The sequence below is a fragment of the Homalodisca vitripennis genome, chromosome 1 (assembly GCF_021130785.1).
Source record: "Homalodisca vitripennis isolate AUS2020 chromosome 1, UT_GWSS_2.1, whole genome shotgun sequence".
NCBI lineage: Eukaryota > Metazoa > Arthropoda > Insecta > Hemiptera > Cicadellidae > Homalodisca > Homalodisca vitripennis.
The window spans coordinates 38,697,473-38,725,290 of record NC_060207.1 but is presented as its reverse complement, the minus strand read 5'-3'; the positions used below and the strand labels follow the sequence as shown (position 1 = coordinate 38,725,290).

At 35.0% G+C, this 27,818-nt stretch overlaps 1 protein-coding gene across 1 annotated transcript in view; it reads left to right on the top strand.

Moving 5' to 3' along the window:
• The window catches only part of LOC124360006 (elongation of very long chain fatty acids protein AAEL008004-like), an 80,371-nt gene that overhangs the window by 28,513 nt on the left and 24,040 nt on the right, over window positions 1-27,818 (top strand). Inside the window, exons 2-3 of the mRNA XM_046813236.1 lie at window positions 23,730-23,857; window positions 24,257-24,447. Coding sequence (XP_046669192.1) covers window positions 23,797-23,857; window positions 24,257-24,447 — 252 coding nt within the window. The 5' untranslated portion in view covers window positions 23,730-23,796. The remainder of the gene's footprint in view (window positions 1-23,729; window positions 23,858-24,256; window positions 24,448-27,818) is intronic.

The window sequence follows — 27,818 nt, the reverse complement described above, 5'->3', positions numbered from 1 at the left end:
TTGGGGAAGTCTCTGAATCTTCGTACCTGGAAGAAATCCATCATGAATTATATACTGCTGGTTACCATAGAAAAGGAACTTCTTACATAAAAATCCTCTTCTGCTGGTATAGTATATCTCTTCTGGTATAGTAGTTTTGTAATTATTTAAAAGTAGGTTGCGTTTAGATCGTTCAGTTATAATCGTCCTTATTGGTTTTAATTACACAGAACGTCTTCCTTTCACTTTCTTTGTCTTATAATGTAATCAGCATTTTAGTTCTGCAGTTAATATTTACCGATTGTCTTTCTCATTTCTTTTTGGTAATTATCATGTACTTATCAACCACTGTAAACATATTAACAGTCGTAAATTAACCAGAGTATATGCACTAAACCTGTTATTAAAGACATAAAATTTCAATTAGTAGAAATTGTTCCATATAAATAAGCGCAATGAGAACTTTAGTTTGTATTATAATTAATTTTCTGTACGCTATCACTTTTATCAGCATCCATAACCTTACTGTCTAAGTACGCCAGCCCCACCGGTATGAAGAGATAAATCTGTTACTGCAACTAGAAGTATATTAATGTATTTAGATGCAAAGAGATCATTAATAAGACACCACCATCATATTTATCTGATTAATAGATTTCACCAGTCATACTCATGGATTGTCTCAGTGAATAGGCTATCAAAACCATGACGTCAGGACTTTTGTCGTAATGAAAAAGAGTCCGAAGAAAAATTTTACATATAACTCGCTTTGTATTTATTGCGGAAATGATTGGACAGGCAAGACGCCGAAAAAGGAAGGTGTATATTTCCATATTTAGCTACTAGGAGAATCTAAGTTTATAAAATATATATTGTAAATAAATATTTTTCCTACTTTCTTTAATTTTAAAATTTGTCCTCTCTTTTGGTTTCATATAACGAAGAACATTTCTTTGATATCGGGGCAGAAATATATTTTAGAATGCTCCAAAAAAATCATATTAATTTTCTTCAGAAGCATTTGCATCGTAAAGATAAGGATCAAGACTACCGTAGATGTCCGATTCATAAACCAAAATCTCCCAGACTTATCAAGCTCTGATGAAGGGATTTATTTTTTCTTGGAATGACCATCTCTGATCCCTTGGGTCTTAGGATAGTCCTGTTCTTGTGTTATTTCGGGTTAGTACGAGTGAAATGAATATGAGGAACAGATTGTTAATACATCTAAATCTGTAGTTCCCAAGATGCGTTTCTTAAGATATAGTTATGAATTGGACTTAATCCAGATTATGTACATTGTGAATGTAATATTGCGAACCAGTGACAAGTTTCTGATATGTAAAATGTGTGTAATGTCGGATTTTTAACTTCCTACTATTATCTTACAAACTGTGTGTGTGTGTGTGTGTGTGTGTGTGTGTGTGTGTGTGTGTGTGTGTGTGTGTGTGTGTGTGTGTGTGTGTGTGTGTGTGTGTGTGTGTGTGTGTGTGTGTGTGTGTGTGTGTGTGTGTGTGTGTGTGTGTGTGTGTGTGTGTGTGTGTGTGTGTGTGTGTGTGTGTGTGTGTGTGTGTGTGTGTGTGTGTGTGTGTGTGTGTGTGTGTGTGTAAAATCAGCTCAGACTGTCAAAATAGCTATCAAGGAAAAAACCTGAAAATATGTATTCTAAAGAAGAGGGACCAGACCAACATGTTAATCCTTTGAGATGTTTGTTTCTTTTGCTGTTTCGAAAGTTTTGTTTTATGGATTAGGATTGAATTTAGAAACCAATATATCTAGATGTTAATTTCTAATTGTTTTTGCCTTATATAAATAAACAGTTTTATAATGTTAGGCTACTGTAAAAAAACATTTAAATAAATGTTAAAGACATTCTTTAAACTGTAAACCTTATTTTTTAAATCACCCAATACACCTATTCATATAAAAAGTTAAAAAAATGAATAGAAAGTGATATAAAACATGTGGTATAAATTCTTGGATCTTTAATTTTATAGTTACTCAAAAAAAGGAACATAAATGTGGTCAATTTAACATGTGGGGTATCGAGGCTACACGGGCCTCTCGGATTTAGAAACAACATTTTTGCAATAACAATCCTTAGCCCAACCCTAGTACCTTAGTCATCGCATTTCACAGTATCTGTCGCGTCCCATTAGCTAATACACTACACATGAGTCATGCATCGCTTTCTCTTCTCATGGAATCAACATGGGGACTAAATGTTAAAAATAAATAAAGAATACCTCACATTAGTTGAGACAGTAGTTGAACTTAAGTTTTCCATCCCCTAATACGTTATGTCACTTGTACGACATTAGGGCATTCACACCCAGTGTGATAAATAAATTGGTGTATGCCATTCTAGTAGGGGAAATTTTATACCGACCGAACGACACCGTTGTGTTGACCCATAACCACCTGTTCACCACGCTTAAGGTCTGTTCTCCAGGACATGACAGGATTGTAAAAATCAAAAGAGGGAGTTTCAGAAAAACAGTGTTATAAGGGGTATATGACATTTGTATTGGAAGTGATAAATTTAGCTCTCGTAATTATCTCACTATAACAACAGTTATTTGCTTAGCGCAAAATGGGATCAATACATTATTGTAATCTACTTCACCATGCCATTTAAACAAACTTGTAGTAGCATGTTGCTAATGAATTAATGACTGTACTCGGTGTGGTGAAAATTGAACCTTATTTTCTAACATTTATCTACATCCTTGTCATTCTATTTTATTTAAGACTTTTTTTGAATGAAAATAAATATTTAAAAGAGCATTAGCATAAATACGTGTCTAACAACACTTACTATATGTTTGACAAATGAGAGTAATGTTTGGGAGAGACCGGTGGGTAAAAGAAAATCAGTTATAATTTATAGCACTATGAACTAGGTGAGACAAGCCTCCTTTAACTTGTTCCGAGCTATAAACATGGACAATAAAAACTTAAGTTTAGAACGCCAAGTTAGTTTATAAGTACTGAATAAAGACATATTAAATATTACCAGACTATATAACTAAATACATATACAGAAGGTTTTTTGCATAAACCTGTTGCTTTTAACTTGGTTGCGGCAAACTCTGATCTTGTTGGTCTGTAATAATTCTACGGAAGATACACAACGTTGATCTTATTTGTATGGAGTTTTTAATTCCTTTCGCATATGTGTGAGTAAGTTTGATTTACAGTTTTTATATTATTTATCATTAAATAAATCTTGCTAATTAATGTGGAGTGAACATAAAAAATTGATATTGAACCATTTTACATTATGCATGTTTTATTACAATAACTAACAATAAAAGTGAGGTAAATAAAGTTCAATACATTGTGATAATATGAAATCTAATGAGAATTCATTAGTAGCAATGCCTTACATTAATGTGACTATGTACATTATACATATATTATAGGTTATGGCTTATTAATTCTATAAATATGTTAGATGGTTATGTTTTTGTTTTGTGTATATATGTGTATGGGTGTGGAAGTACGTATCCGTGTGTATGAGTGTCATCAGTATGATTAAGAGTTAATATTGTGTATTGTATCAGTCTTAATTATGAATTTGTGTGGTGAAGAAAGGTTTTGTCGAATCAATATTACTATAGAGCCTTGGTGAAAAATAACCACTGTTAACGCGGTCTTTGCGTAATACATATTTATTGGGTTTTATATAGTTTTAGTATTTGTTATCCCTAATGGATACTACAAGATATTCTGAGAACTTATATCACTCGAATACGTTGAAGGTTTCCCGGGATTATTTTGAAAGTTGCTTTCAGCGTGATATAAGTTGCTTCAAAACAACCGAGGAAGTGCCACGCTAAATGCCGTACTTCAGCATCGGCTGTGCATAGGCGGAGTATGCAATAGTATAAATGTAAATCGGTCAGGTTATAGCCTATTTAGGCCTACTACAGATAAGAAAAATATCACATAGAGAAAGTAAAGTATACAAGAATCTCAGAAGACAGTTAGATATCAAAATACAATTTAAAACTTGATTCATGAAATTTAAAAAAATAAATCTAACCTTTCGTAAACTTTAACAATGTTATCATATATAAAGGAGTGCTTTAATGTTAAGCGACCACATCTAAACATACATTTCATTAATCAGTATACAATAATTAATTGTAATTCTAACAATTTATTTTTAAACCTTCTTTATTTTTCCTTATCTCACTTCTTTATTCTCCCTTCCGCATACTACATGACGACGACATTTAAAACCAGTTACGACCTTTGGCAGAATGGATATTTATTTCCGACCTACAACCGCGCTACCACCTGCGCCAAACAGTATTTCCTGAAGTAGTTTCTTAGTTTCCTTTTTTCACTTCTATATAAGTACATTTCCATGTAATTCTGATGCAAATAGCTAAGCACCCTGTGTACACCTAGGATGTCGGGTATTGCTGCCAGAGGTTCCGTTTGGACAGGGAGGTGGCCTCGACTGCAGCCTTGCTTTCTCGCGGTACACTAACTCTTGCACTTGGCCACGGGTGGCCAAGGTTAATCGTACAGTTCATGACGCCTCCGGTGGTTCTACATCCACAGGGTGGATGACAGTAATAATACTTCTCCCGGTCGGGATCGCTGTGGCCTTTTCTTATCTAGTTGTAGAGAAGATAATAAAATTTATAAATTCGGTGAAATAAGTAGACTTAACTCAGGTTTTTGAACAAGTAAATGTTTTTGTGTGTGATGCCCAGAAATTCACTAAAAGAACTTTTACAAGGGTTGCCTATGGTATTAATTATAAGTTAGGAATAAATAAAATTCCAATAAAAGTATGGAATCTATAACAAGAAAAATATCATACGTTGAATACCGATTGTTGTAAGTATTGGTAAAAACAATGGGCTTGATCACGATGGTACATAGGTAAAGATTTGTTTTACGTAAATAAAGTGTAAAAGTCAAGCAATTGTTATTTTATATTTAAAGTATAAGGTAATAATTTACCGCAATTTTATCAGATTATTGTAAATTTATTGTATACGATATGAGGTTGAGTGGCAGAGAAGGCTTGATAGCCCTAACAACGTCTCTTTAATAAAGGCTTTTTTTTATTTCATTCCAATTTTTTTTTCAAAAGTTAGATCTGAAACTACCTAATAAACTTTCTCTGTTACCTAATAAACCCAAGTATCAAACCAATTTTATTCCATGGTGACCTTTAATTTTGGAAGGTATAAATTTAAATATAATATACAGTGTTATCTTTTATTTAGAAAACCCGAAAGCTTACTTTTCTAGTTTACTTACGCCAGGCTACTTATAACTTTTAATCCATTGATTTTTCAACCACTCTTCAGAATTTAAGGTTATTCCACAGTGTTTAACGTTTTACCTTAATCTTGAAAGATACCTTATTAACGGAATTACAAAATTCAGGAATACTGATTGAGTTCGAAAGACTACTATAATACTAACATAATATAATTTACTATTATATATAATGGCCTGATATTATAAAATCAGTAACAGCAAGAATAGTTTTTTATTCCTCCTCACTGGTCCAGGATTTTGAACTTCGCCTTGGTCTGTAAGTGTGTTCTCACACCATGTTTTACATGTCCCAACAAGTATGTTGAAAATACAACGTACGAACTCCAAGTAGGACAAATTAAAATTTTAATCATTTGCCGCGTTGCAGCAGCACAGCGCAGCAGTCCCGGTTAGTCAACGGTTTATATAACCAACCATGTTGCACCGCGGTCAGTGAGGAGCCCGTTGTCTCAGAACTCATTGCTCACAGTCCAAAATAGTCATCCTTCCAATCTGCCGTTCTAATAAGATTTCATTAATTTTAAGTTTTGTCCCACAATCATGTCCGTAACGAATTTATAAGATGGGTTTCAGTTTCTTAACTCTCAAACACAGGGTACATTATTGAAGTGTGTAATTTACAACACCAGTTTTTGATGATCTACTCAAATTATTATTATCATCATTCTTGACCAACTTCTGGGTCTAATCTCCCCCTACAACTTTGTAACATCCTGTCACAGTAAAAGCATATGTCGCCAAGAAATTAGTTCAGTGTACTTTGTAAAAAACAATATGGCATTGAGCCCTGAAAAAACTCAATTTATCAATTTCTCTATTAAGAAGAATAATAAACAGGAAAATAAAATTGTTTTGAAATGCATTACTTGTATAATAAGTGGTGGTTTTTGCAACGATGGTTGCTGTGAACTAAAGGAAGCACGTAGCGTAGCGTGAAATATTTAGGAATTATATTAGATGAAAAGTTAAATTGGAAAGATCACATAACACACCTCAAACAAAAAATAAATAATACAACAAGACTCTTCTATTATATTCGAAGTATGTGTAGTGATAGTTTATTAAGAACATTATATCTTTCATTAGTTCATAGTAGGTTAGAATACGGAATAGTGTGTTGGGGAGGTACATATGTCTCAAACTTAAAACCTATAATTACAGCACAGAAAAAGTTTATGAGAATAATAACTAAAAGTAATCGATTTGAACATTCTTTCCCAATTTTTTGTTCCTTAAAAGTTCTTCCTTTAAGATATATTTATGTATATAAGGTACTCAAAATTTTTTTCTTAAGAAGTAGAAACTGTAGGGAAAATTATGAGTATATTAACAGACTGCGTAGTAATAAAAATGTGTTCGTACCGAAGCCAACAAACACGTATTTTACAAAATCGTTTAATTTTTTAGCACCTACATTATTTAACAAATTGCCAAACAACATAAAAGATTTAAGTAATATAAATGTTTTTCTTAAAAAAATTAAGACTATGGTTGTTTACAATTCAGAATATTGAAGATTTATTGTTTTATATTTGTAATTAGTTGTTTTAGTTTTCCCTCCTACTTTACTCCACTGTACTTTGCTTTACTTACTGTATATTGCCGTGTATTATAATTATTATAGTTATGATAAGTATTATAGTTATTAAATAATAAATTCTCTCAATAAGTATTTAAGTTGTTTTGTCTAATGATTTTGTAAGTGTTCGTATTATAAATTGTAATAGTTTGGAAGAGTAGTATTTATTATATATTTGATTGTGTATTATAGATTTAAGTATAATTACTTTATTTCTGTTTATATAATTTAGTTGCCATATGAATGGTGATATTTAGGATTGCAATAAAGCCTCCAATCAGGCTAAGCCTTGGAGGATTAAATATTTCTCACGATATACTTATTAAATGTATGTATGTATGTAAAGTGTTGTTTGAGAAATAAATTTCTTTCTTTCTTACTTCCTTTATTTGTAGCAGAACAGGTGACTAGTAGTGATAACATATGTGGCATATAGGTATTTAGCTGAAGACATAATTAACACCCTTCTGCCGATTTAAAATCCAGTTTGGTTCATGTTAGATTGTTTAATTCAATTCTGATTTTCTCGTAAATGTTTCACGCGTTGCTCGAGATTTTGCTACAAGTCAATAATGTATACATAACGCTATACCGGTGGTACTCAAATTCCACGCTTACTCATATCCAAGAGAATTTCCTGGTCAACTTCAGACGTCTCTAATTGTGTCCAAATTAACCAGAGACGGTAACCGGACATAACTAAATACATTTTATTCTATTTTAACAGTTAAATAGTCCTTCCGGATCAGTTAGAGTAAGTAAGTAGATCTTGTGATCATTTTATGTATTAATGTAGATTATTTTAAATACAGGAATCCAACTAAATTTGTATAAAAAAACATTTTTTCGTTTTTTTCTTCCCAATTTGTATTCAGACATTTTTCCTCGGATTTTCTCCCCATAAATATTGCACTTTAGAACTAAAAGTGTAGGAAGTTTTATTAAATCCTTATGAAGAACGGAGTTTCGAATTTTTTTAAAGTTTGAACGCCCGCTATATCGGATTGAAATGGCTTACTAACCTAGTCAATGAACTTAGCCTAGATGTTTATAAGACTCAAGAATTTTGTTCCGAATTTCAACTTGTTTTGGCCATTTTACTCAATATATGTGTAACATTTGGAACTGAGGGTTGTTTTAGGCTGTGGGGGTCATGTCCGGTGAAGTTTTCTTAATTTTCTACCATAAGGACAATTACAATAGGCTGATTTTGTAGACAAAATCTACCTAACAGGAAAATTAAAACAATTTGTACTAGACAATTATTGAAGAATATAATGAAGGTGAATACCCGATTTAGTTTTTCAATCCTATGATCAAATCATGATTGATTCAAACTATAGTAACATACAGAGAAACACTATGGACTTACCGGGAAACAAGGACTCTGAGCCACTACTGTATTTGTCTGATTGTATTGATTAATAACTGATTATGCAAATCTTCAAATTCCACGCTTACTCATATCCAAGAGGATTTCCTGGCCAACTTCAGACGTCTCTAATTGTGTCCAAATTAACCAGAGACGGTAACCGGACATCTCATATAGCTAACCACAGCACGATAATACGTAATGTGGCCAAACCGCATACCTCTAATTGCCCAAACACCGGACCTTTGAGTAGCTGAATATAGCATTACATTACAAGAGGTAGGTTGATTTAGCGATAACACGGGTTTAACAAGTTGTTCTAACATGTCAGTTTCACCAGGAAATCCGAATCAGTATTCATTCATCCTACGTAAATAAACCATCGGATCACCCAATACATAGTGTAACAGGATTGTTTTAGTAAAACGGAACTCAGACCCAATAAACATTATATTTATTGTATATTAAGGTATTGGGCAAAGATAAACACCATTTACACGTAAAACCAAGCTTTCGATCTATGTCTGTAAATATGTTTTAGTTTTCCTCGTATGGCAGGTAAATGAGTGAAAGTAATAATCGTTTGTCATTGATGGAACATCTTTCCGGGAGTACTTTTATCTCCCACGAGATCTGCTGCCGGCGGCTCATTCAATCCCCTCACTGATTATGAGAACTTTCACTAATACCTACTTAAGAGGGATTACTATACTTGTAATTTGATTACTGCTTTTTACCTTTCTCAAACGCATGCTTGCACTTACAATTTATTAACTCCATTCCTAATACACATACTTTTCCTATTCCATTCGTAGTAAAGAAGTGGCCTCAGGGACTGGATTATTTTCTCAATATACAAAAAATGAGTCACACTCACAATAAACTAATAAACAGTTATTGTCGTATCCAGGTTCAGATTCTTAGTGTAATCAACAAATTGCCAAAATAAGTATACAAAATAAATATTGTAAAATAATGACTACGATTTACGCCAACCAAGTCAATTCATATGGGGTGGCCTCGGCACTTTTTAATCAATGCAGATAAACCATTAGAATTTTACACATCACTATTGTACGTAAATGTATAACAAAATAAAATGAAAGGAAAAATGTTTAACCAGGAAAGTTAAAACCGCATGATTCTCTCTTACACATAAATGAACAATACTGAATATAGGATCGCTTTGTGTATTGAGAACGCGAACTCCAGATGTATAGTTTCAACAATTATCACCTGCCGCTGCACTCACAATACCTCACAGTTTGACTCGTGGTGCAACTTTATTCATTAGATATTCGTTATTAATTAGGCTCCACTGATTAAATATTGATTACTGCTCGTGTCCTAACTAGAACGTCATTGAGCTCTCTCGCTTAGCACATTCTGATGTCAGTGAGTCACGTTGAATTCTGCTCCAAGCTTAGCTCGTAGTAGGTTGTCTGTAATAGACCCCAAAAAACCTTTATTCGACAATCCCTCCTTGGTTAATATTGACTAAAAAATCAGAATTATCACTGTACCCCTTAGTCCTTCGCTGTAGGAACCGACTTGGGACCCAGCGACCTTCGTAATATTTGGTCGTTTGGAAACTTAACATCGTGAGACCGTTGGAGGAACGGATTAGCAGCACAGGGCCTGGAAGTTTTTATCCTATAACGAGAATTTATATGCAGATAATGGTAACCGTGCAAGATTGAAGTTTGATTATCAAAATAAACTCTCCTCGTATACCCACTTCCTGTCTCTTGGGAAAGTGACGGCATTTCTTTGGCATTAATGTTTCGTTTTCATTGAACAATGTATGCTTAATAGGGCGGTCCTTATAGTCTGACCACCTCCAAGTATGTCTGGGGTCATTGTTACAATCACCCTCACCTGGACAAGCGATCAGGAGGAACAGATGTAGTAACCAAGGGGTGGGTAGAACCAGTTAAAAAAATAGTGCGTATTACCATCTTCTGCTCAAGAAGGTTCATGACGGAAGGATGTCTTCTTTGTCTTCTTTAACTGCCCTTCTAGAGCGACCTCTCAGTACGTCATTGAGAATCTTATCTCTCCAAATGAGTCAGAATGTTTGAGTTTATATCCCCAAGACTTCCGCATAGAACGCACCTTCGACAATTTATGGTTTCTCTTTCCATAGAGGTCTGATACCACGGGGTTAGTCTATGCTTCACTACTTGCAGGGTTCTAATGTTGGAATGTTGGATGTTGGATTCGTGGTGGCAGTGTTAGTCATCTCACTAACAGTAGGGATAAGTAATGTGACATTCTGGCATCTCAGGTTGTATTGTACTGTTAGGTAGGATTGTATATTAATTTCTCGCCACATAAATCAATGGGAGGTGAGCTCATATTTACAAATAACATCAAGACTAACTCGCAATATTTAGTAACGCGAAAATTATTGAGAATCGTTTTTATCTCAATAGGACCTAATAACCGTCAGCTACCGACACCTTGATAAGCTGGAGGCTTGAGGTGTCAAAGGCGTTGCTGTGGACTGGCTTTGCGATTCTCTCTAGATGTACACAGTTCCTTCTAGTTACAAACTCATCTGGAACAGCTCTCTCCATTTAGCTGTCTCAGGGCTCAATGATCACTCCAACTCTTTTCTTGCTACAAATTCTATCAAATATATTACTCGACTAAACACTCTCCTCAGTTTTGAATAATCACAAATCTTAGCTAATGCAATTTGAATTGAATTTATCACATATATATTCTCTACTCTAAACTCAATAACTGTATATTTTATTTTACGTATACAACGTAAAAGCTTCCTTGACAAATGTAATATATTTTCAGAGTAGTATACTTGGAATACTTTTATTCTCTTTGGATTTATGGCATTATGGGAAACCACTTCTAAGTTTTCATTGGTGAGGGATTTAAAACTGCAACAGTTTGTGGACCGAACCGTTTATAGGCTGGTCCGCCATGATAGTTGCCGAGACGTTTCTCCAGCAGAATGTCTACTGAGTTTGCCTATTATTTTTTTATACTCTGTATTGTTTAATAATCTGTATAGTTTTCTAGTGCAAGTGCATAGTCACAGACTTGAACAATAACAAAAATCATACATACCGATATTCTTAATGGAAATTAAAAACTGAAATAACCATGCATTATTTAAATATTATACTTGCTTTAGCAAAAGTAGTATCCAAAGGCTTCCGCAAGTAAAATGACACTCTTTGTTGACGTGGACGGACGCCTAGGTTGCGCCACAGGAGGATCCTTGCACAAACCGCAGTAAAGAGTGCAGCAGGCATGCGCTTGACACAGTTTAAATCGAGAATCAACGTCAAAGGAAATGTCGCCGTCTGTTGTTTCGGTGGCGAGTGCCGGAGCAGGTATTGCGCAATACCGGTTCAGCGCAGAACAGGTTCCATTGGGGTCAGCAGGCGCAGGGCAGGCAGGCGCAGGCGCACACATGCCCGCGTCACTCCTGAGGCAACAGCCTGCTGAGTAGTGAGATCGGTCATTCCTCCCGCGCCCCTGTGTGGGGACGTTCAGCGCAAAGGAAGCCCCATTTAATGTTATAAAATAAAAAAGAAAATGCACAACATGGAAAAACCAGCTAGTGGTAGTGGAATAGTCGCTCAACGTTACAAGTTCGCGAAGCGCGAAATTATCATACTTTTTTTAAAATTACGTTGCAATTTCTATAACAAATTTTAAATGCTCATACATTTTTTTCAATAAACATGTTCTAGAGTGATTACTAGTGTCCGTGAACATATTTTCAACGATTAAAATGCAGCCGAATATAATTTTCAGTAAGTATCAGAAAACCATTGTTGCGTGACCCACCGGTGGGGCATGACGCTCGTTTGCAACAGACAGCATGAGCCACCGGTGAGGCATGACGCTCGTTAACAAAAAACAGCATTTCCCACCGGTGGGGCATGACGCTCGTTTGCAATATACAGCATGACATCACCATAGCGTCAGGGTCAACATTCTTAAACTAAAGGAACACACATCATTCAGACTCATCCAATAACAAGATATCCCAGTGTCAGTCCAACAGCTTTTAAGTCTTTTAAGTCTTGAGATCCTCATTTTCCAGACGTTCTTTAGTTTTCATGATATTCCGCAGTCTTTGAATCCCCAGGATCCTGGATTCTATGTGATTGGATGTAACTCTTGAAACTCAAACCACAGGGACAATCACCATACAAAGTTCAGTGTCTTAGCGTCCTATCTATCTCTATTCTTACACGATCTTCGATTCTTTACTGCCTCTAGTTCCCAAAACTGTGTAATAACACCAATAGTAGTTCCCTTAACAACCAGGAACTCCATATTCTTCTAACTTACTTTAAACGTAGTTGAAACTGTTGGGAGCACGGGAAAAGTAAGTATGAGACAGTGGGAATTCTGGGCGTGGACAGGTGTGTTGTGACCCCAATGGAACCTGTTCCAGCGTTCTTTGATGAATGGACGGGTGAGCAGAATGGATGTTTGACCACTGTAACCTTTGCTGGACGGCACGATGACTCAATCGATTGGCAACCAAGGGAAGAGACAGCTGCGAAACTTCTGTATTTTATTACAGAAGCAGTCATCACAACAACTTCTCTGTGCTGAAATTAGATCCAAAATATATGTGAAAATATCTGAAACGATTTTAAATATTCGTGTAGTCCTTCCGGCTAAGTCAGAAAAAGTAGGTAGATTTTGTGACAACTGACATGAATACCAGTATACCTTGAATACATCTTGAATACCAACCATTACAGTACAAAAACATGTTTGTAAAAAAAGTTTAGGAAATCTTATAAGAATTACAAAAGAGTTTTAGTTTTTATATCTAGGTTCATAAATAACGGAGTTGTGGGTTAAAAACGTTTAAACTTCCGCCATAATGAGAAGAAAGGACATACCAAGCTGCCCAGTAGAATTAGTTACAGTTATTATTAGACGGGCTAACCCCCCTTAAAGACTTATTCTGCCCGTCATCATGGGCCACTGGCCTGTGCGAGGATCAAACAAAATAAGGGTGTGAGAGTCGAGACAGTACAAGGCTGATGGGCCTGATGAAATGTGCAATAGTGCACAGACAGGATTTGAACCCGCGCTATCTCTAACTCAGATCCAAAGTCTTTCGTCTTAGGCTCGGCACTCCCAAAGGTATTAAAAATTTCAGTCTTTGTACCGAGTTTGAACTTGCTTCAGCACTCTTACCACCATTTCTTAGTGATAGAAAAGTGTTTATGGGATTTACATGTAACCAATACCTCAAAACCGTTCGAGATGGTTATTAAAAAAAGTAAATCTTATAAGCTTCCAGAACACATTTAGCTTTTTTGTAAATAACTGAGTTGTGAGTTTAAAAAAGTTTAAACGGCCGTCATATTGAAACGAACTTAACCGAGACATTTATAAGATTAATGTTTGTACTAAGTTTCAACTTGTTTTCCCTTTTTTGGGACAGTTTTATATATACAGTATATATTCGTTACAAAGCCTGATTCAATTCAATACAATTTTGAACTGTGGTGGGGGGTTGGGAAATGCGTGTCATGTTCTTGTAGTTTTGTCTTTGTCAAATTTTATGTAAGTGCTACCATGAGGCCAATTACAATAGGCTTATTTTGTATACAAAATTAACTTAAAAGGAATCTCTGAATATGTCGGGATTATTAGAAAAACTGTATCAATGGGAAACTGTAGCATTTTTGTAGCCTGAATTCAGTATATGGTCTACTCTTTTTTGATACAATTAAAAATTACGTTTTAGTAAAAAAAAAGATATATTTAAAGCCAGCCTTCTACAATAGCTTTAAGCTTATCTGAAAGTGTAAGTATTTCTATTAATAAGTATGCTTTAAAGGAAAATACTTACATCCTGCTATAATTTGAATTGTCATTTTTCAAATATGTATTTTTATCAATAAAAACCAAAATTATTAAACATGTAACTCAGAAAAAAGATATATTTTGCAATCGTTTTCTTAGATACTCCCTAATTATTACGATCCATATCTATTAAATCATTCTTCTGCATTGTTTTTGCAAATGTGCTTAAACAATTTCAAACAACTTGATGAATTTCGGTTTAAATATCACTTTCGATAAAACATTAGATTCCTTCGGTTAATTGGTCAACTTTTATCCAGAGATATACAACATATTTGTTTTACTATAGTAAGTATACATATTTTAAAATAAATTTCACAATAACTAATGGAAGGAACTGCTCCAAACCGATTAAAACTCCGACCATAACGGTTTCTATTGTTCACGTAAACTATCCTAGTACATCATCTACACGATATCCTGTTCCTGGGATCTTGTATTCCTCCATACAGGGTAGTACAACCGTTCTAGCAGGCTGTTCTGATCGATCAAAGATTAAAAAAAGCCAAATTAAGGAATATCTGGTGTGCCATTTAATTGCCATGTATAAATGTCTTGTAATGATTGTTATTCTCTAAATGGCTTGGAATTGCTGAAACACATTCTTTAATCACCAAAATTATTTCATAGAGATTATCGCTTATTCATAAAACATTGGAAGCAATTTTCTGGAATTAAATGTTCTAGTGACGAAGAAGTAAAAACTGAATAGATACATTGTTTGTAGTGGGGATACAAAACTGTTATCATAGAAGCATTAAAATTTTTGGAACATAGGTCCCAACCCCCACCTCCTCCCATTAAAGCATCAATATTTGTGAGTGTGTTTGTTTCAAAATAAGGGGTAAGATTTTTATTTATTCTCACATCAGCGGATGTAACTTCAGAATTAAATTTTAAAGTAATTCTTGTACATTATCTCACCATGAACTTTAACATTGAAAGAAAAACATCACATGAAAAATCCCTAACAATGTATTGAAATGGGCGGAGACACACACGTAAGAACTAGCTTTCGATAGTGTCATAATTGTAATTATCATTTTAAATGTACTCGTATCTTCTATTACTCTCCTTTACTACGAGAGTATTAAAATAGGTTTTACATCCCGATCTGCTGACCTACAACAGGCACTCTTTGCCACTACTGGCCGCCTTCCTTATAGTAACCGAGTGGTCAAACCTGTATTTCGTGTTTCACCTTAGGTCACCTCTCATCGTCTTCATCACAGTTCACTTATTATGTCAGAGAAATTCATTACAGATTACATTATAGATTTTAGATAGTCACATGAAAATCTCAAGATTGTATTATTTATTTTCACTATAAAAACCATTCAGTCAATCCCGTTGATTGAAACATACATACAGTGAATAAGTTGTTTTTTTTTTTGGGGGGGGGGTTAATATTATTTAAATTAAAGGTCGATTTTCTTCTCAGCCTTATTCTGACCGTCCTCATAGAGAGGATCTTTATCAAACAAAATAAGGAGGAGAGGCGGCTATGAGCACTGATAAAAAGTGCAACGGTTTGCAGACAGGATTTGAACTATCGTTAACTCTCTATCTCAGATCAAAAGTTTGACGCTGAGACCTTTCAGTCATTGGGTCTCTAAATTAACACCTTAATTGTCCTTATAATATGTAAAATAATCTAAGATCTCTTGGAGAGACAGACTAAATTTATAAAAAGCTTAAATCAGTGTTCTGGAGCAAATGTATATAAATTAAAAAAATATTCGACACGCTATGCACATACCTTTTCCTTCACTAACAAAATTTAATTCTAAAACCACTAATACCACTTGACTAGTACCGTACCCAAAATGTACATTTTACATCGATCCTTTAATCACTTAAAGCAAAGTTGGCATTGTATAATTTTATATTCAGTTTTGAAGCGTGTTTTTTTAAAATTATTTATAATGACATTACATCAAGGATACGATAAAAACATATTGATAAATTGAATTTTTATACAACACTTTTTATCATAGACCCTAAAGTGTTTCAAGATTATAAATGTGAACTTGAAAACACATGGAATGTTATAGAAGTATTATTGGGTTTTACTGAAGAAGAAAGATAACAGTTCATTTGTGATTCCAATGTAGTTATTTTTATTTACAGTTTACAAAAAATTACTGATATGTATTTAGATAATAATCTAAAAACAAAATTTTACTATAAATTCCTTAATTGCTTTTTTATTGGGTTCATTTCAATCGTCACAAATTATTATACTATAAAAACATATTTTAAGCCTGGAGTGTGGCAAATAAAACTTTTTTAATGCATTTAGGCCTGAGGTTTACTCTCTAACTTTGCACGAATATAGGAGATTAGTTTCTTACGATAACTCTAGTGTTAAAATGATTTATTGAGATTTCTCTCCATTTTTTATAAATAATAAAGCCAAATGTTCAGGCTTGCAGTTTATATGTTATGTACTATAGCTTTTGGAGTGCGTGAACGAAAAGTATCATTGCAACGAGTTCTGTTTGATGTCGCACGTAAGGGCATTAAGTTTGGTTATAGGTCAATTAAACAATTGTAATATTTTGGTACCTCAATTAGACAGCAATTAAAAAGTCATTTTGGCTAATCTGTTTTTGGCACTTGAAGGTACAATTCATGTATTTGTTTTCTGAGCTATGAGCATGACAAAGAGTTATTCCTTCTTACTACATATATACTTGTATATATTATAAGAGTACAATGTATAATTAAAAATATAATCTTAGCTTTATGATGATAATTTAACTATATGATGTATTTGTTATTGTAATGTAATGTATTTTCTGATTATATTTATCATTATTTAAGCAATTTGACATATTAACCTCACTGACGGAGTTCTCTGACCATCAGACGGAATTGTTATCCCAACATGTTATATCAAAATTCCCATATGAAATATATATTGTTCTACGCTCCTCTTTAAATAGTGATCTAGAATTACCAAAAAACCAACTGATGTAGTTGTTGAAAAATAAAATACATTAATAGTAGTATAATTCCATAATCTATATGATTTATTTTATTTCACTGTCTACAAAGTGAGTAAATTCAACAACTGAGTTGAAAGTGTAGGCCTATAGCTGACGATTAAAATCCATTTAAGCGATTTCTAAGCCATCAATTACTGGCACAGGCCAGGCTCATATACAGGATCTTCAGAAAAGGATATCACAAACCTCGGTAGCTGATAGTACTCATCATTTCAAACAACAAATGTCTTATAAACATTGATCGATAAATGTGTCGTTTAGCCGCTATCCACTATTTTTTAGTTCATTAATACTAAACAATAGTGGAGTTATTTTGCTTTCTAGAACAAGTAAAGCTATAGATACTAAAAAAATGCATATAGGTTATAATAAATAAGTGGAAAATTAAAAGAATAAAGGGTTTGATAAGCATTAATATTACAATAATAGCGCCTGTTGAACTTTTTTCAATGCAAAATAACAAAATATCAGTGTTAATATTTTTACAAATTTGAAGATACCAAGTATTTTGAATTTTTTATTTAAAGGAATCCGTCAACGCTTAGACTGGAAATATATAGCACTGAATAATGAGCTTATGATACAGAACAACTTTTTAATAATGTATCCACAGTATAGGCTGTAACTTGGTCTAGCTACCTTGTGAAGGAACAGGATTGTTCCGGAGAGTGATAGAAACCATCAGTAACAGTACGTTTCGATATCTTATCTGATATCACAATATATCGCAATCTGATATCTTACTTCACAATCACACATGTCGTCAAAAAACACACTTCAAACAGGACATCATGCTTACTAACCGTACACATGTGACGTTTGTGCTATGGAAGTCGCTACCTTATAGTGCATGTTTGTTTCAAGAGAAATATGGTCAAGATATTTTGTCCTCGTGTGCGTGTGAAAAGCTGTGTCTAATGCTGCCTCTATAATGCTGCATTGCGGGGGACTGTCAGCCTTCACATATGGTATTGACTGAAGGTTATACTATGTGAACCTTACTATCACATTGTATCGTATTTAACTCTTCCATTGCCGTTATAGCCAATCCTTCATAGTTTTATTTGATATAATGCTGTACAGTATTGTTATTCAGTTGTAACCATTTATTTATTATTATAGTTTATTTGTTGTTCTCACATTACGTAGATATGGTGGGGAGGGTTTATTCAATGTGAATGTTGAGTCTCTATCTCGCCTGCCGATTAGTGCAGCGTCTGAAATCTGACGTTATCACAGATTTGACTCCTGAAATCTGGAGTCTCATGTCCATTTGAAGGCGAAAAAAGGAACGTCAAAACGAGTTATTTGCATAGTTTCAACATCAGAGACGCCTAGACTACAAGATGAAGTGTAATCTGGATGACACTAGGTGCACAATTGAGTGCACTACAACGTTATAGACATGGTCCCCTTCAGGCGGACGTAGAGTCCAATCCTAGAGTTCCAGGAGTCAAATTGAATTCCGGAGTTGAACTCTAAATTCACATTATTTGTTGTCATTTATTATTTATTATATTATTAATTGTTAAGGTGAATTGTTTATTTATGAATTAACAAAATGAGCGATAACCATGATAAATAAGGCAACATTAAATTAAATTAGTGCGTCAATAAAAACATGGACCCAGCCTCTAGCTATAACAGCACAATGCGCAGTACTGGAACCATGAAGCCGGATGATCATTGCCAACTACTGCGCTGTTCATGTAATAGTACTTTGTGGTCTCTCACTTTGTCGCAGAAACCTCTGTCATTGTATTGAATAATCCGGTCCCTTGACATCCGGTTTGCGGACTTGGTATTCGACAAGAGACAAGGATTGGCTGGCTGATTGTAACCTCTTCAGGTTCGAAGGCGCGCTGCGCTGTGACACAAAGGAAAGTAGCTGGAGGTGTCAAGGTCGGGGAAGAGGGAAAGAGGCCACCTAAGCAGAAGAAGCACGCTCTCGCTTTTTACCTGCCTGGTTATATAAAACCATTTGACGAATTGCATCATACATGCTCTTGGTTATCCCTGACCAACAGTCTGGTCAGATTGGATTATCTTGTTGAACCACGAGCTTTTCTCCGTATTTCCGGTTGTTTATACAAACCTCTAAACATCCTTGTAGGTGTGTCACTCAAGAGATCCTTTCACTGGACAGGCTCATCATCGTTTCTACCAAAAATGAAAATGAATAGTGATGGATATTTTTGACTTTAACGAGGCTATAAGCTATATTTTGTTTAATTATTAACAATTGCTTTGGCAATTAGAACATAAGAAACTGTTAAGAGTAAAATTTAACAGCGTATTTTTGTAGTAAAACATGGAAAGCGTCTTTCTGAAAGGTTTTTATAAGGTATAAAATTTTTAAATTTTTATAAGTTTGGCTTCTCAAAAGTATTTGGAACATTATTTTCTCACTTTTTAATTTGCTTTTAAAATATTATTTCTTAAGTTTTACTCTACAGACTCTGTACGATTGGATGTATTGAATAATCTTAACTCTTTTTATCTATCAGAGAAAAAAAGGATTTTGGATTGTGGTTTTTTATTGCTATTCATTCATGATCTTGAACCGTTAAAGGCTTACTTGCTATTAGGTAAGTAAAGTTTTCTCTTCGCGATTGTTTCCTTTCTGCTCTCAGTAAGTCATCGTATACAGTCTGAGTTCCATAATTTAAAGTTTCGCAGAGTGTTCTAGACCACCAAGAGCCGCATTTTAAATAAACAACGCACGTGTACACCTTTGACCCGTTGTAAGATATGACCGGATGTTTACGCCAGCCAAGGCCATATGACACCTGGTATAATTACCTCTGGAAACACTCCATCATCGCAATTACTTATGTGGCTGGTAGCGTACTGCACTTTAACGTGCCAATCAGAGCTCTTTCTGGCCATCACTCACTCATCATTAGAGGGATTTGGCATTTCATGGAGTCTTTCCTAGAAGACGACCGTGAAATGAGGACGTGCCTAGTTGCCCATAAAGAAAGATTTTAAAGCGTTCTTTATCGTAGCAGTAAGTGTTAACTGGCAAGGACGGCCACTTTCGATTTTTACGTGGGAGCTGACAATGATTCTGATTCTCTCTTTGTTGAAATCCTCCGCGGTAGACCTCACTGCCTTCGCCTGCAGTGGGTGCGACTTGTTGTTGGCCTGATTAAATAAATTTAAGGAACGTACCTGAAATTATAGCTCTAACCACTCAACGACAAATAACAACACGTCATAAAACCTTACCTTTGGAAAGTTCAAGATTACGAAATATACTAGTAAATGGAAACTCAAAGTGTTACTACAGTTTCTGGTGCTATCACCAATACTTTTGATAGCGCCTTGTCGGTTCCTTCTGTCTCTGGATGGGAGGAGTCCTATCACTCACTGTATGCTAATGCCCCATTGTCTGCCGCAATTTACATGAGTGTAGGCACGCGGCTACTGTTCGGCAATTGTCACTCACACTCGTACGCCCTACCGGTTGACAATCACTTAGTCTCCTCATACATTAAGTGCTTGCAGTGTTACGTTATTGGCACCCATTTCGTAAATATTCTTATGTACATGACGTATCGTCGTGATAAAGATATTTAAAATTAGTGTTTACATTGACCTGTTTACTCTTGTACATCATAATGTATGAAAGAGAAATAAGCAGGTTTTATATTATTATTTCAATTGTCACTATGTAAACCTTTTCGTTTTCAAGAGTAAATAGATCTCTTACAACTATTCAAATAAATACGACAGTATGTTGTAGTCGTGGCAATTTTTATTGCTGTATCTTCAATATTTAAGCTATCTCCAATCTAAAAAAAATTACTAATTATCCGCACTAATGGTTAAATTATTGTATACTTTTTGTGCTTTTAAATAAGATAACGTCGCAATTAAATTATTTCAACCAATAAAATTAACCCCAGAAAATGGTGAAGTGTAAGGAAAGTGATGTGTATCGTCCGGGTTCGATATCTTGATGTTTCTATTCACTGCAACTTTTGTTTAATATTGTCACGGTATGCCGTATACTGTACTGTATGCAGTATAAAAAAGTGATGAGGATACTTTCACACTACTCTGTCTTAGAGTACAGGAGGTTAATCATCGCCAATATCATGTGTTGATACAAAATTAATCATCATGGAGCTCACCAGTTATATGAGAAGAAATACAGGGTGAGGCAGACCACCCGTACAGTACGTATAGCGGCCAACTAAACGAAGTAGATTAGTCGTAACAACTTAAACCCCCTATTTCCACCCCAAAGAATTGAGGGAAATTATTTTGAAATCTCTAAAACTCCCCAAAGGGGTAGTTTTTGGGGAGTAGGGGTGGTTTTTGGAAAATTTTCAAATGTAAAGGTATGTTGAGTTATACCTCATTTAAAGGTATTTCTTCACTGATTATTTTTATGCAAAAAATTTTGAACCTATCTTGCCGCTTATGTACTGGGTACACCAAAACGTAAAAAAAATCAGGGGTTTGTGGGTAAATTTATTGCAACTACCTGCACAAATGTAGAGAGACGATATTTTTTATTGAAAACCAATGATGAGATGGCTTATCGAAAAATATCATCAAATGCCACCCTCCCCCAAAATTTACACATTTTAAAAATACATAGAATTTTGAAATATTTAACAGCCCCAATCTAAAAAAATTCAAATAGCAACCTAGGTTGTGTTGTACATCATTAGAAAGGTCTTTAAAAAAATATAACATTTTCTACATTTAACGTTTGTCTCTATCTCCAATGGTTTCAAAACTGTAGTACAAAAATAGATTTTTTAATAATTTTACTCAATGTATTTATTATAAAAGTCAGTGCAATGTGCAAGTAAAAAAAAGTTCCAACAGTAAACTCGTCTCTTATGTTTATGATTGAAAAAAATACTGTATCTAATTTTTTAAAAGAGTCTCTTAAAATTTAAAAAGGTATTGGAAATAACTGTAAACTACAATGTCTTACGATAAGTGCTGAGTTCTCTCATGAAACAGGAAAATTACCCAGTTGTGGTCAGGTTTAACATGACCTGTATCACGAACTCGACTAACAAGTCTTTGAAAAACGTTCCTGGAGCGATGTTCGCGGTCTGGGTAACGTTGGGCATAAAGAAGAGCGGCAGCTGAGTAATTTTGGAAAACATTCCCATAACACCATAATCATCTGGAATGCCTCCTCATTTGAGAACGGCATTTTAGAACAAACAAAAACTTACACTACGTACTTTAAAAAAAATTTAAATTAATATCTACCTCATACCACGTGGTCACAATAACAACTGAATAGAGAGACGATAATAACAGAGATTAGATAAGAGACTAAGGAATTGGTTCCAAAGTTCTTCCAGGGGCAACTCGTGTATTTGGGATTGTTAAAACATGAACACCACGGTTAGATTCCTTTTGAAAACATGTTACTCTGATAGAAATCCTGATGTGTTTTGTACTACATTATTTTAAAAACAAATAAAACTTAAAAGTCCAACTTGTTTTCCATTTGTTTCATTAGATTTTGATATTAATACAAACTAACTTAGCGAAAATTATTAAAAAATCTATTTTTTGTACTACAGTTTTGAAAACCATTGGAGATAGAGACAAACTTTAAATGTAGAAAATGTTTATTTTTTTAAAGGACCTTTCTAATGATGTACAACACAACCTAGGTTGCTATTTGAATTTTTTTTAGATTGGGGCTGTTAAATATTTCAAAATTCTATGTATTTTTAAAATGTGTAAATTTTGGGGGAGGGTGGCATTTTGATGATATTTTTCGATAAGCCATCTCATCATTGGTTTTCAATAAAAATATCGTCTCTCTACTATTTGTGCAGGTAGTTGCAATAAATTTACCCACAAACCCTGATTTTTTTACGTTTTGGTGTACCCTGTACATAAGCGGCAAGATAGGTTCAAAATTTTTGCATAAAAATAATCAGTGAAGAAATACCTTTAAAATGAGGTATAACTCAAACATACCTTTACATTTGAAAATTTTCCCAAAACCACCCTACCCCCCAAAAAACTACCCTTTTGGGGAGTTTTAGAGATTTTCAAAATAATTTCTCCCAATTCTTTGGGGTGGAAATAGGGGGGTTTAAGTTGTTACGAATAATCTACCTCGTTTGGTTTGACCGATATACGTACTGTACGGGTGGTTTGCCTCACCCTGTATATCAGTTTTTACTCGATTAGTTTTTTGAAAAGTACACAATTTTTATTAGGCCGATTCTTGTAAACTCTTTCAAATGTCATCAAATATTAATGTTTAATTCGGATAGTTCTATAGGTTTCTCACTCAGGAGTTTATTGTGTTAGCTCTCTATAGTACCTAGATTTAAGATAATTATGACAGTCATTTAAAACGTAAAATTTGTTAATCATCGTGCAATTTTATTTACATTAAAACATCTGAACTAATATCAACACAATGTTTTATTGTTATTCACACCATGATGAATAAATAGCTCCTGGCAGAACCCTGCGATAATTTTCACCTAATGTACTGAATTCTCCTCTATGATGGAAAGTTGAGTGCCCATAAATTCCTGTATAAATCAATCTGGTATATAAGTTGTAGATTTACACCAATGTATAAACCGACTTATTGTTCCAGGCTGAGGCAGCACGCTCTAGCGGTGGTGTTTTGCAACTCTCACCACGACACCACCCAAAAATTGAAAATGGCTGGATTAGTCAAGATGGCCATTGACAGATACGTCAACCTGGTGGACTCAATAAGTGGTAAGTTTCTATGTCTTGTTCAGTTTATTTTAAGATATTGTAGTTTGTGTTGAATGTAATAAACATATCTGTTTGTACAAATTAACATTAGGTAATACATTAGGCAAGAACCTACGAAAGGATACAGCGATAGTCAAGAAGTAAATATCATAATGTTAAAATAGCATATACCTGATCCGTAATGATCTTGTTCCAAAAAAACGTTAATGATAGACTCTAATATCACTGTATAAAAGTTTATCTTGGATGTTTGAGACCTTTTATTTGCTAAACTATTATTTTTGTTCAGTTCTATCAGGATAGTAACTTGCCTAGGGTATAACATACTGTATGCCAATTATTAAATGGCTAAATTACTCGTTGATAACCTATACTTAAATATTGAGTACGATGTTTTAGATCCTCGGGTGAACGACTGGCCGCTCATGTCCTCACCCATCCCCACGGTGGCGATGGTGGCCGCTTACCTGTACGTTGTCATCTTCCTCGGACCCCGAGTCATGGCCAATAGGAAACCTTTCAAGCTCAACAACATCCTCATCGTGTACAACGCAGCTCAAGTCATCTTCAGCCTCGTCATGCTCTGGGAGGTCAGTTCTAACCGAGTTTGGACTGTTTCAGGTATCATGAAGACGTGCGAACAGTGATTAGTGCTATGATTAGTTTATCGTGTCACTATTTATATTTGGCGATAGATAAAACAATACGCAATTACAAACTCTCTTAGATACAAGTGGAAGTTCAGAGAAAATGTTCAAATTCATCAGGAACATCGATTTTAATGTGTGTAGATAAAATATGCAATTTACATTTTTACTGATCGACAACTTTTAATTCTAATAATAAAGGGTAAATTTATATTCTATCCACTGGTAGCACTCCCTCTTATAGTTGTTAACAATAACCAGACTATGCCCTTTTAGGCTTTCACCAGTACAGCTTGTGTATATCTCTGCTCTTATGAATGCTGACTATTTCCATTTCTGTCCATATAATGTGAACACAGTCTGTACTTATTCGTCCTTGTTCTTCTCTTCAATTCGAATAAGGGATCACTAATTTTAATAAGAGCTTTTTATTCACTTTAGGACAGAAGGTGATAAAGGTCTTGTTGCATCCATTCCTAAAAGGCCCTTTGCGCTCGCTTCGAGAGTGACTGGATATTCAGGGAGGTGAAGGTTAGGGATAGCGGCCGCCTCCTGTCGATATCTTCGAGGTTTTTGGGCAGTAATCTCAGCCGTGTCTCCTTGGAAGAGGTGGTGGCCAGCTCTGTACCAGCCTCTCCAGTCAAAACGGGCAGGGGTGGTTCACTTTCATGTCTAGGCTAAACAACTGGCTTTAACACTTAGTGAGCCCCACCAACTCCAACAGTCATTCTCAATAGACTAGGCCTAACGATCATCTCTTGTGTCTCAATATCTCGATATTTGTCGTTAGTGATGTGTCGTTCCTGGACATCCGTATGGTTGCCCAGATTGAAGTGACACATCCGTATATACCACCAATTGGGAGGTATACCAGCAACATCGATAAGAGGTTCTACTATGGAAGAATCGTTTTCTTTCTGCCACATAAATTGTGTAAGCTCCTATTTGCATAAAATGTTTTGACTAGAGATGAAATTCTCACGATCGCTTCTGAACAGCTCTTCAACAATTGGACCTGCTCGCAGAACAAAGGCTAGGGTGTGCTCCTGATGTAACAGGGACTCGAGAGTTCGGTCGGTCAGGTGGTTTGGCCAGCCTCTTCATCACACGCCCATAGAGAGGATTGACGCCGCGGAGAATCAATAAGTCCTCGGAGATCGTGGCCTTGAGCCGACCTTGTGGTGCCAGAGAAAGCAGACGAAATGGATATGATGCAACCGGTTGCGACACGAGGGTCCAGGCGGCAGTTTCACCGCAGCCGCGGTCACTGCACCGCGCCTCTCCACAAGTGCTGATCACATTTTACAGATCCTCTATAGATTTCGAAAAACAAATAAGAGCGGTCAAGTAGTATCTGAACGTTCAGAGTTGTAGAGCAATTATCAAGACAGATTATATGTTCATTGACAAGCATCGTTATATCTCTTCATCATACGGTGCCTCCCACAAGAGCGGGTGTTAAACCAGAATTATAACATGTCCGAGGACTGAAGTTACAACCACCGGAGGGGTATACTTCCTACATTGTACACGTATGCTGCCTGAATAATATCCCCTGGATCAGGGAGTACAGTTATAGTTACTTACGTACTGTTCCTAAATTACGTCTATAGGAGTAGTTTCAGCCTTGCAAATGTCCAGGCTATGGTAATAACTTCCGTCAGCTATGAGATCGTATCACCTAAAATTAAACTCTCTTGACAGTGAGTTCCTTCAAATTCAAATATTGAACACTACCACGTACTAGCACTATGTTCTCTCAGAGTACAGAAAAATATCACACAACCTCTGAATATTCAACTTCTGAAATGTCTACAGTCCCGTTCAAATCTTTGACTTTTTATAATTTGCTTAATAATCTGATTAAAAAGATACTGGAATAAATCCAAACATTAATGACGCAATTTAATGTCTGAACTGCAAGACTCATTATTGTAAAAGTTAAAGCAACGTACGAGTATATAGAGTACCCGGTGACTGAGCTAAGCGCCGGCTACGGTATTTCGAAAAACCAGGTTAAAATACAAAATTTACTAAATTAATACTACAAAATTAACATATTGCATATGTAGAAAACTTGTTTAAAATGTATAAAAATCGATAATTAATTTATTTGTTAATTCCGCAAACATTATTACCCATTGGTTCACTGTTAAAATTTTACAACGTTCTAATATAATATTTCAAAGAATAAACGTTTTCTTGGAGTAATTAATCTCGCCAATTTATTTCTACACTCCATATTATAAATTCAGGCAAAATAATTCCGTACAGTCATTACTAATAGTTTGACTTGGAACAGGCACAACTATACATTCACCATCCATTAATTACGGTTATTAAAACATTATTTTAAAATATCCAAAACTTTTGTGAGACTGTCAATTGTTAATAAGAACCAGCATAAGGTTATAGTGACACAATTGATATATCGCCAGTCCCTGGTGAACCACGCATTGTCATTAGGTCCATTGAGATTGTTATTCAGGTCCTGTGTTATGTACAGTACAGACACTAAATCTCCTTGGGGTATAGTGTTAGTGATGTACATGTATTATGTCGGAATAACTTTCCACGGTATAGTTGTAGCTCTTGAACAAAGCCTAATATAGCTAGGGGAGTATTATTCCAGTCTTTAACCTTAAACAAGCTCTGGTACCTCACTTCTACCGGCGAGTGATGTGGAAGGTATTGTTCCAGAGGAGGTGCAATTTTTCACTAAAAGGTTCACAATTTGGAGGAGTCTCTATGAAATCAATTGAGAGAATCTTTTGACAAAAATACAAAAATAAATAAACTGTTAGTCTCTTTCAAGCCATGGTAGTACGGAAAGGTCAACAAAACGACTGTTTGTTATTGTACTACAAATCGAGCCGAAGAGAAAAGGAAATGACAGAAAATTAGTAATGCTAAATCAGTTTTAGGGATAGCGACAACTGACCTACGTCTTCCTGGAGATCCATCGGGGTATCGAGAGTGAATCTACTCGTTACCAGTGGCCTTGCAACGCGCCGGAAGTTTTTTATAATTCAGCCTTGAGTCCGTCCTTGCAGATGCACAAGGGCTCTCTCTACCCAGTCGTTATTCATATTTGGCCATACGATCTTAACAGAGCCATACCTGTAACCCTGGAGAAGTTCTTTCAATAATTTTTAATTTTTTCTTTTTCTTTACTACTTAGAGATTATTATATTTATAATTTTGCTGGTTTTACTTCTATTTAATAAATTTATAGCTGTCGATTTCATCTATTCAGAATAAAGGAATGAAGTCCTAAGGAAGTTAGTAAGTTAGTAGCCTATATAGAAACATTG